General features: G+C 42.4%; 1 protein-coding gene across 1 annotated transcript in view; it reads right to left on the minus strand.

Annotated features, from left to right (window-relative positions):
* The window catches only part of roraa (RAR-related orphan receptor A, paralog a), a 287,647-nt gene that overhangs the window by 103,347 nt on the left and 171,953 nt on the right, over positions 1-12,347 (minus strand). The window contains exon 3 of the mRNA XM_036954955.1: positions 2,338-2,367. Coding sequence (XP_036810850.1) covers positions 2,338-2,367 — 30 coding nt within the window. The remainder of the gene's footprint in view (positions 1-2,337; positions 2,368-12,347) is intronic.

Below are 12,347 nucleotides of genomic sequence, written 5' to 3' on the forward strand. Positions count from 1 at the left end.
TCTATAAAGCTGTCAGCGAAAATGTACGGAAAACCATACTTGATTCCTTACTGAGAATTATAGCTTTGTGGTTAAAGTTATATGGCCTGCTGGAGTTGGACCACCCCAAATGGTGGATGGAGGTAGAGGCTCCAGCCCAGGCCTGTACATTTACTCTCATTCTTTCACAGTCTGAATGCTGAGAGACTATGATGGTCAGCAGCACATGAAGTGTCCATTACCATCCAAAATACTTCACTTCATAGGGTGGAGTGCCCAGACGTATAGGAGAGAGGAGAATTCGTTTTGGATAAGAGCATATGCTAAATGACTAAAATGTAAAATCTAAATGTAAATGGAGGAGGAAAGTGGAGGAGAAGAACGTCTGCCAGGGAACAGCTGCCCCTGTAATTTATATTGATGATGGGACTGGCTGGCGTGGCGGTCTGGCAGGGAGCTTCCAGGGGTTTGATCACTCAGGCAGGAAAAGAGGAGAGAGATAAGATAGAGGGATGGGCTCTGTCTTTGGGCTCTCTGGGCTGAATGGATGGGGAGGGAGGTTTCTCCCTGAGTCTGCTCAGCTGAGACCACAGAGACACTCAACACTGGCCAGTCTGGCCCTGCAGGAGACGCAATAGGAGAGCCCAGTCTGACTGAAGTGACGGTACTCAGGATGTGGATGTAGCTGGAGAGACATAAATAGTGCCCTAGTATAGCTAGCCTTAAACCACCATGTTGGGTGGAGCTATTGTATATCCACCTCATTATGACTACTCCAGCCAGAAGTACTAGAGCTCCTCTCCTAATCCACCAGATCTTCCATCACAGTGTCCGTGACCATTAACTGTCCTTTGAATCATTCCCTGTGCATACACATATTTTGACTCAGGACTATCGCCTCTTCCTGACTGCACTGCATATCAATCAGCGACTTGTTAAAGCGCTTTACTTTGATTTCTTGACACGGATCAGATTTGAATATTTCTAATTGAAATGAAAGTGTGCAGTCCAGTCTCTGCCCAGGGCTTTGAACCCAGACTCCTAAATCATGCTCTTTGATTTGAGGCCCCTTCCGGTGTAGAGGTGCTTAGCTCTGGTCTAATTAAGACAGCAGTGGGTTATCGGATAAATGGTCAAAGAACTCTGTTTTACCTTACAGAGGAGAAGAGGTTGAATATCAAACACACACACTTCAAACAAACACTCCATTCATCCCTCTGGCCAGGCAAATAGCTTAACATAAACATCTACCTGACCTTAACATTATTTTCAGAGACAGAGTTTATGTGACTGCTTCACTCAGGTAGGGCTGGCTAGAGGACCAGCTAGTGCAGGCCAAATACCACTTTTTTTGTGTTTTACAGGTGAGACAGTCAGTCCACTTTTACAGAGTATCCCTACGGCCTTCCCTCTCCACAAGTTTCATTGTGATGAACAGAGTGAGAGCATAACCTTCAGAGCTCGACTCTCCCACATATACACACACAGATGGAGACATGCGCACGCACGCACGCACACACACACACACACACACACACACACACACACACACTACAGTTTGTAGATGCATTTATGTTTTTGTATACATTTATGTCATATCTACAGTCTTCAACTGAACAGTTCTCTAGGAAACCATCATTTTTCAACATAAATATTGTGTGGCTTCAGGTAAGAGGCAGAGAATCTCTGAGATTGCCTACTGTTGGCATTTACATAGCATTCATAGCACCATGCTGTGTCACAAACCATTCCTTTATCTCTGTATTTCTCTGATAGCATCTCTCTTTCAGAAATGCACAGCACTTGTAGTTAACCCAGCCTCTAAAGGTTTCAAACAAACCACATCCTTGTATTTTTTTAAGTTGCAAGCCTTGCAGAGAACAAAGAGGAGCTTCAGCAAACTGTCTGGCTGGGATATCAGAGCATGATTTCAGACAGTCATATGACTACATATCATTTCAATATCCTCTCTGCCGTTATTAAAATATTCTCTCCAGTTCTGCACACAGATAGGAAATAATGAAGAATTGCAATAATAAAGAAAAGTTGACTTGGGAAAATGTCAAAGTACGAGGTCATGTTGCTGTTGGAGGTCAATGTGTGATGAGAATATTACAGTACACACAGTAGTAATAAAAAAACACAATCATTGAATCTCTTTTCATCCTAAGTATAAGGTATACTGATGTGTCTGATTTGAAAATAGGTGGTTTCATAAAAGCAGGCCAGTAGCTAATATGTTATGTTGTTGTATTCCATAGTTTTGCAATAATGTGGGCTAATGTCCATATTTCAATCATTTTGGTATTAATTTCAAACAACAAGTGGAATTCATGCTATCATATGGTTTGTACTCACAGGTATGCGTCTTCTTTGTTACTGAAATACCTGAAAAATAAAGGGAAACAGACTTGTTAGAGCCACATTAAATCTGAAAATTGAGGACAGTCATACAATATCCCTGTGCCTATATAACGGGGGTCAGTGTGCTGCTAAAAGCTCAGCTTCATCCACTGCCCAATACTGGGCTCGAACCAGTGATCCTCTGCTTCGCCACACATGTGACCGCCCTTCTTAACGTTCTAATGGTTAAAGCCACCCAAAAGGTACCTCTTGGATGGCTCCATCCGCAACATTTCAAGCTAGCTGTGGAGTGAGCTTATGTTACGTTCTTAACTCTGTTACACCTAATAACACCTAACGCCACATGGCTGTGTTGCTATGTGACTGTGCTGCTGTGGCCCTGTGGTTCTCCTGTCTCTTGGCTAGGTCACAGAGATTATAGAGGTCCCATGCAGGCTCAGGGCAGTGGTGTGACTGGCCCACCTACAGCCCTCCTACTGAAAAACCCATAGCAACAACCCTGGCAAGGTTGCTCAAACCCCACGGACAGCATCCAGATCATGATTTATTTTGTATTTTTTTCTAGAATATAAATCTGCACAAACACTGTAATGCCCCCATGTGTGACCTCACAGGGCCTATAGTCTGTACATGAGTAAGTCTGTTCCCCAGAGCGGAAGACAGGACGGCGGCGCTGTGACTTCACTCTGAGTCAGACCTGTGTTTCTGAGGGTGAGGCAGAGAGGGAGCGGTACTGGCAGTCCTCAGCCTTCCCCCCTTCGGGTGTCAACTCATCGGATGAGCCTCCCTGGCTCCAGCTTTGTCTCCGGCTGCAGCCCCTCTCGTCTGCAGCGTGGGCCTAATGCCCTGAGAGTCCGACGAGGGCCAGCGCACAGCCAACCATGGGCCCCAGCGGGCTCCGATGCTCATGCTTTGCAGGGCGAAAGAACACTAATAGATCCCACTTGTCATGCGGAAGCAATGGCTAATTTTTCTACAGCTTGCATCTGAAACTCAGGGGATGGCGGGCTGACATGATTCAATAATTCTCCGGCAACTGGCCGGAGATAACAATGTTTCAGACATGTTTGAGGGGAAACGAGTCAAAGAGCAACGAGGGGGAAAACAAATACTGTAAGCTTGTCAACTCTCTGTACACAGACACACATTGGATATCAGGTCCATTGAGCAGAAAGAGAGAGGGGAAACAGCAACCTAGAGGCCATGTCTCTGTGATCAGGCTACAGCATTGTTCCAGTGCTCACGGCCAAAGTAATTGTCCAACTGAGTCATTACACAAGAATAAAAAACAATTGGTAATCCTCCTTTAATTCCAGGTCTCAATCAACTAAGGGTATTCAGTGTTAGCCTCAGAGGCCATGAGGGAGTGGTGGCGTCAAGGTGTTGTAAGAGCAGCCAGACTTAGACCTCTAACACCATGTAAGGAACCTCTCTGGTTTCATGTTGGGGATATACAGTATCGGGGGCTTTTTCCTGGCTTCTCTTCAGATCTTACAAACTCTATTATAGACACATAAAATAGACATTTTGAGACTTTGTAAATCAGGCTCTGGTTATTGTTATACATACGATACTAAAGCATGAGTTGTACTCCAGCTATTTCAATGAAAATGCACAACACAATTTCACACTTCGAATGTAAGGAAATTGGTGGAAAAAGCATGGCTGAGTCACATTCTTTCCATTAGATCACAATATTAAATCAGCTCGCTGTTCCGTAAAAGTCTGAAATGTATCTCAAAATTTTGCTTCCCCCAGAAACAGCAATAGACCAGATACAACTAAAGAATGAACATTGTGAACCCTTAGATAAGGGGATTGTCACTCTCCAGAGCATTGCTTGTAATAGTGGAAGTGGCCAAACTAAGAAGTACAGTAAGAGCAGATTTTGTTCTCTTTCAGTTCCTAATTCTCTGAATATGGCTGAGGTCCAGCAACTAGTAGTGGTCTGTGTGACTTAATCCCTGCTCTCCCTGTTTCTCCTTACACTGCACAAGTGGTTCTCAAACTGGGGGCTCGCGATAAGATTTTGGGGGGTCGCGAGTTTGAAACTGAATGACGAAAATACATATTTTAATAGGCTACATATACAATTTGTATTTTATATGTATACCTTTGCCTAATCTAGACCTACGTTATTGCACAAAATTATTCTCTCAATAAACATCTCATCTGTGCTTCAGAGCCAAAAAGTTGTGTGTCTTGACTGTTCATCAGCATTGGTGTGCAAAGGCAGGTGAGCCCATTTCCAGACTAGTGACCGAAAAGCACTGGTTTCATTTTATCCAGTTCTGCCTGCCAAGAACAGTATGTTTATATTATCCAAATAAAATACAGTTTAGCAATCTGCTACAGATGCATCTTTGCCAGAACCTGGCAATTGAATTTATATTTTTCACATTTCAGATATGCCTAGTCTAGGTCGCTACTGGATATATGTCTGAAGATGGCTGTAACATCGAAATACCTTCAATACTTACGGAATGAAGATGTAACATATTCTGATTAATTTGTTACGATATTTGTGAGGTAGAAAAAGGCTACAGATAGACCATGCTTTCCAACCTCTGCTGCATACAGGTAGGCTATATGATCCTGCTTGATCTGGACTTTAGAGAAATGACATATCCGTAGTTGATATTGGTTGCTAACATAAATGACTTTCACCTCAAAATGCAGGTGTAAAACAGAGGTAATTTCTATATATTGCATTCAGAAAATGCATCACCGTTTATGGCTGTATTGACAGGCTACATTTGTGTAACATTTGTGCATTTGCGAGCACGGGAGTTGGGAGCTTTGACACTCCTTTTTAGGGGTCGCGGGTCAAAAAGTTTAAAACAATTGCACTAAAACATACCACACTACACATACATTACACACCTACATTACACTATCCTATACTACACTACATTACATTATACTACCCTACTCCACATTATAAACTGGGTGGGTCGAGCCCTGAATGCTGATTGGCTGACAGCAGTGGTATATCAGAATGCATATCACGGGTATGACCAAACATGTATTTAACTGCTCTAATTATGTTGTCAACCAGTTTATAATAGCAATACGGCACCTCAGGGGTTTGTGGTATATAGGCAATATCCAGGCACTCCGCTTTAAGTCGTGCATAAGAACAGCCCTTAGCCGTGGTATATTGGCCATAAACCACGCCCCTCATGTCTTATTGCTTAATTATACTACACTACATTATACTACATTAGACTACATTACATTATACTAAACTACATTATACAATACTACATTATACTAGACTACAATATGCTACATTATACAACATTACACTATATTACTCTACATTACACTACCCTACAGTCCTCTACACTACATTCCACTACATTATATTACACAAAATTATACTACACAACATCATACTACATTACATTAAACTACACTACATTATATTACACTTTGCTACACTACACTAAATTATATGGCACTACATTATACTACACTACATTACACTACATATATTACACTACACTACACTACATTATACTACACTACATTATACGGGGCGGCAGCGTAGCCTAGTGGTTAGAGCGTTGGACTAGTAACCGGAAGGTTGTGAGTTCAAACCCCCGAGCTGACAAGGTACAAATCTGTCGTTCTGCCCCTGAACAGGCAGTTAACCCACTGTTCCCAGGCCGTCATTGAAAATAAGAATTTGTTCTTAACTGACTTGCCTGGTTAAATAAAGGTAAAATAAAAAAAAAATAAATAAATACTGCACTACAATACATTACATTACACTACACTACATTATAGTACTTGTACACTACATTATACTACTACATTATACTACACTACATTACACTACACTATACTACACAACATTACACAACACTACATTATACTACACAACAATATACTACACTACATTATACTACACTACATTATATTACACTGCACTACATTATAATACAGAACATTATACTACACTACATTAATTTACAATACACTACATTATACTACACTACACTGCATTATACTACACTACATTACACTACATTATATTACCCTACACTACACTACATTATACTACATCACATTATATTACATTACACTAAACAACATTAAATTATACTACACTACATAATTTAAAAACATGTTTTATTTCACCTTTATTTAACCAGGTAGGCCAGTTGAGAACAAGTTCTCATTTACAACCTCATTTACAACCTGGCCAAGATGAAGCAAAGCAGTGCGACACAAACAACACAGAGTTATACATGGGATAAACAAACGTACAGTCAATAACACAATAGAAAGATCTATATACAGTGTGTGCAAATGTAGTAAGATTAGGGAGGTAAGGCAACAAATAGGCCATAGTGGTAAAACAATTACAATTTAGCAATTCAACACTGGAGTGATAGAGGTGCAGAAGATTAATGTGCAAGTAGAGATACTGGGGTGCAAAGGAGCAAAAAAAAAGAAATAACAATATGGGGATGAGGTAGGTGGGCTATTTACAGATGGGCTGTGTACAGGTGCAATGATCGGTAAGCTGCTCTGACAGCTGATGTTTAAAGTTAGTGAGGTAGATATAAGACTCAAGCTGCAGTGATTTTTGCAATTGGTTCCAGTCATTGACAGCAGAGAACTGGAAGGAAAGATGGCAAAAGTAGGAGTTGGCTTTGGGGAAGACCAGTGAAATATATCTGCTAGAGCGCATGCTACGGGTGGGTCCTGCTATGGTGATCAGTGAACTGAGATAAGGCGGGGCTTTACCTAGCAAAGACATAGATGACCTGGAGCCAGTGGGTTTGGAGACGAATATGAAGCGAGGGCCAGCCAACGAGAGCATACAGGTTCTAGTGGTGGGTAGTATTTGGGGCTTTGGTGATAAAACGGATGGCACTGTGATAGACTACATCCAATTTGCTGAGTAGAGTGTTGGAGGCTATTTTGTAAATCGCCGAAGTCAAGGATCAGTAGGATAGTCAGTTTTACAAGGGTATTTTTGGCAGCATGAGTGAAGGATGCTTTATATTACACTACACTACACAACATTATACTTCCCTACACAACATTATACTACACTACCCTATACTACACGAAAGTACACTAAACTCCTTTATATTGTATTACACTGCACTATATTATATTACACTACACTACCATACACTACATTATACTACAATACATTACATGGCAGTACACTACATTATACTACCTACCATACATTATACTACCCTACACAACATTAATACTACACTAACCTACACTACACTACATTATATTACACTACATTAAATTACATTACATTACACTACATTATACTATACTACAATATTACATTACATTACACTACACTACACTACACTACCCAACATTATACCTCACTACCTTACACTAAACTACCATACACTTAATTTTACTACACTACATTACACTAGCCTACACTACACTACCCTACACTACACTACCCTACAATGCACTGCACTACTATGCACTGCACTACACTACACTGTATGTCAGCCCCATCTGAATCCTGCCGGCTCAGTCCTATCAGCTATCAGTCTTCCATCCTCCTCAAATCACAAACAGCCATTATGTCAATGTCACTAAGAGATATGAAAATCGTTACACCAAAGATTTACTTGGACATAGAGGAGGAAATCATTACTGTCAAAACAGTTACAGGCTTGCTTAGAAAAATGGCCTGTTGTTAGGCAGGGGAGGGGAGAGGAGGAAGGGGTGGAAAGCTTGCCCACTTCCTCTATGAGTCATTCAGAGCACTCTGATTGGAGGTGGCACGGGGGAAGGGGCCACAGAGCCAATGAGTGAATCAGGCTGTGGGAGGGGAGGGTGGGGCTAGGCTCTGGGCACTGACATTGGTGATGCCTGCCAGTGTATGTCTACTCTACTGGATGGCAGGTTCAGAGGTTACTTTGTAGGTGAGTCTCTCCTTGGCAGACAGACAATCTAACACAACAAGCTTGCCGTTAAAAGACCAAAGTAGGGTGTATACAAATCAATGGCCATTAAATTGATGTTCCCTTTAGCCAATACATTTTATTAGCGTTTCATTTTGTTAAATGAAACTTCCCTCATTTGACTACTGAATTTTCTAGTAGCGATTACCATTTGTCACAATGGAAGGAGGGGACAGCTGTCACCTGGAAGTCTTTGATCATTCTGATTCCACCTCATAGTGGTAAACATTCACAGCACACATTCTGCTCCTCAACATGTTCTCTCCAGTCTCTTCTCATGAGAATCGTCCCCTCATCAAATCTGAAAGGAGACTGTGTGCAGACGGCTGGAGGTTAACCTCCACCACATCTATCTGCAGGGGGGCACACATCCTGTAAACATGCCACTGAAACAGTAGTGAAGCGGGCAGGAGAGCGGGCTGGGGCCAGGCATCGGAGTGGTGCTTCTCCAGCACTGCAGCTCAAAGTGACAGCACTGTAATGAAGTCTGAGGCACGCGACAGGCCGTACGTCATAATTTCAGGTTCCTTAAAGCTTGACAGGGAATGATTATCATGGATGGTTATTGTCACCCTCCCTCCCTGGGAGACGCCGGTGCGCTCAGGGGTTGTTGCACCGTGACATTCAAAGTTACAGTCTCCTTCATATAATGGAGCTGTCCTCTCAGCACGCTAATGGGAGCGATTCATTTAACCTGTGCCAGAAACACACAGACTAGGAAGTTCCTAATGCGAGGCCCCTCCCGTGGGGACGTCACACTCTCCCCCTGGCTGCTCCCTGCCTTCCTGCTGCTTGATTCATTGACTGGAGCTCCTCACTTATCATCATTCACTGCTCAGTCTGGGGAGACATGGAGACACTCTTCCTCCAGTCCGCTTCCCGCTCCGCTCTGCTCAGCACGCCTACGCTCCACGCCCAACACGCACAAGGACACGGCCAGCACGGATCAGACCAGGCCAAACCAGCACAGCAGTCCCAGATACAGGATGCCCCACACACTGGTGTCAGGTAGGGAGTAGCTGTATTCTCCTGGAATCATGGGCTATTGGACACAGGTACTCAAAGCCCATCAGAGTCCATTACTAGGGCCCTCTTATCTAATACACACCGAAACTGTAGATACCATTCACTTTCAAAGTAGTTTACTTCCATACAGAGAAAAGAGTACAATATACTGATTTGAGTTCCCAATACAATGAATAATTACATACCATACACAATATGCTGTAAGAGCTCAATTAGGGAGATCAGTGCAGTGTTCTAACTTTGGCAGTCTTTAGGAAGGCTAAGTTTCATACACAAAGTAATTCCAATAAGCGTCCCTTTTGCAGTGACACACTTAGCCTTATTATACTGGTATAAACTATAAATGCAAAAATGTAATGATTAAAAAAGCATAATGATTCTAATCAGCTGCCCCCTAATATACTAAAACACTTAATCCATGGAGAGGCCAACTATCTGGGGAGGCGTAAGAGAAAAATGACTTCTCTGTCTCTAGGCGCTGTTATTTCTGGTCATTTCTAATTGGTTTTAACTAAAAGCAACCACTCAGAGAACTCAACAGGTTACTCCAATGCATCGCTATGGAATTATCTGCAAATAGAAGATTTACATCCAAATTAGTTTTAGAGGACACCACAATTGTCTTTCAAGAGAAGAGAGGAAAAAGAGGGAGAAAAAAACAAGCCTATATTTCTCCATATATTTCTCTTTAATATATTTCTATTATGGATATCTGAAATTATCAGTGACCCACTGATCACCAGATAGAGCCCTTGCAGACTCTTCCCTCTCTACAGTATTTTTGCCAGACTCCTGTACGGTTCTCCCCCAGGGTAGTTCTGCTTTATTGGTCCTGTGAGTCTCCAGGTGAACCCTCAGTGCTGTGTGTTTGGAGCTGTGTGGTGGCTCGTGAATTATACATAGTGGCAGAGGAATAGACGTGGCCCAGGAGGGCCACGGGAACAGCAGGCATGGCTGGGAGGCAGATTGAACACTCTGACAGAATTTTAATTGTACCGCAGGGAGTGGAGCGATAAGCGCTATTGTTATTGGTGAGAAGCCGCAGCCCAGGTTCCCTCAGCTGAGTGCTTAAACAAATGGTGAGCGTCGCCAAACAGTCCCGTAACGCTGCCGCAACGTTCCCGGACTTAACGAGGGATCGCGTGGCAATTTTGTTGGAGGCCATCGTGAGGAGGAAGGTTCAGAACATCAACGCAATATTAATATTTACAATTATAGTAAAAAAGTTGTGAATCTTTAAGACCGTAGCTGACTGCCAGGTAATGTTTCCTAACACTCTCAGAGGAACAATAAAGGTGAGCAGTTTCAAGAAAAGGATACTTGAAGATTTTTTTAAATAATCCAATCAAATCAAATCAAATGTTATTCGGTCGCATACACATATCTAGTAGATGTTATTGCGGGTGTAGCGAAATGTTTTTAAAAATGAACAACTTCCTTTTCATAAAAAAAAAAAAGTCTGGCATTTTGTTCAATGTTTCTGTGTGATGCTCTGTTGAGTGGTGCAGGGGAAAAGCCAAACGACAGTGTTTCTCCTGCTTTGAAATGCTTTTCTTTGATCCTGCCTGTAATGTAACTCCCCTCTGAGAGCTGGTCCCTGGAGGCCAGCGGATACAGGAAGCCCCTCAGCGCTGGTCAAAGTGAGGCCAGGGGCACAACACAGGCAGGCTTCTCTGTGTTTGGACTATCTGAGCAGGCAGTTCCCAGCTCTCAGTAATCTCCCTGGGATCCAGCCTGAACCACATATGAAACCCAATACCATCTCAGCCTGAACCATAAATATAGCCCTTCCAGACCACCCTGATGCACTGTACTGTACACCAGCCTGCACTGACCACTACTGGGTGCGTTAATAGGCTCACACAAAACAACACAGTTGGACTCCATGGATTCTGGAGTACATACTTCCTCGCAAGGATAAAAATAATGTCTATTACAAACAAACATTACAGTAGTAAATGTATGCTTTTATTTATCGAATGATATGGCGTATCTCAAGTGCTCGCCAAGGGTCACCCACAAAAGCCAGAGCAGAACTAACCTAACGTAGCAGATATTGAAACTACATACTGGTCTTGATGAGAAGAAAATAAATATTGGAGAGGTTCTCTTCTGCACTGCTCAACCAATCCAGTAAATGTGGAGGAGGAGTTACGATGGAGTGTTGCCGCAACATCCGGTGGATCGTGAATTATACATGACTCGGGAGAGTCTAGAGCAGAACTGGACATGAGAGAGGAAACAGAATGTCCGTCAGTCTGAGGGTTAGAGGCTGTGACCTCTGACCTAGGTTCATAAAATTAATTCCTGCTAGAATGTACTTTCTTTCTGTGAAACACACACAGTACAATCACTTCTTCAGCCTTTTAAAAGGAATACCTAGAATAGGAAGACCTTGAGATCATCGAGAGAATGGAATTGAACGGTGGCCAGAAAAGTTAAGCGAGCAAAGGGCTCATACACTTCTCGCTATAGCCAATCTCCTCCCATTCTAACCGGAAAGGAAAGTCAACATGCTTACACATTCATGCATCACCTCAGAAAGGTTACAGAAGGAAGTTCTCCCAGGTTCAAGCTGAGACCCAGAAAACCCAACCGTTCCCTGAGGATAAGACCTTATTAATTCAGAAGTTCAGAATTAACTGAATCCTACACATGTAGCAATGTAATACATATATTTTATTCATACTGGAGTTAATCATATCGCAGTCATTAAATGTCAAACTTGCAATACTAGATCATTTTTTGCAATGTGCTCCCTTGGGCTAACCTATTCAGTAGGGCTAGAAAAATAACTAACAAATGAGATAAAGCTCTCCGATCACCCTTTTCAAAGCTTTTGGGTTCTTCTCTGTGTGGTCTGCTGTTGTTGTGCATGTGCAGCACTAAGGATGTCTCGCCACACAGACATCTCTACAGGAAACCACAAAAGCAGTTCACATGCTATTAGACTGTGTTTCCCAGAGGTCTATATCACTATCACAGATATCATGCTGCTAGACTGCGTTTCCC

The sequence above is a fragment of the Oncorhynchus mykiss genome, chromosome 2 (assembly GCF_013265735.2).
Source record: "Oncorhynchus mykiss isolate Arlee chromosome 2, USDA_OmykA_1.1, whole genome shotgun sequence".
Taxonomy (NCBI): Eukaryota; Metazoa; Chordata; class Actinopteri; order Salmoniformes; family Salmonidae; genus Oncorhynchus; species Oncorhynchus mykiss.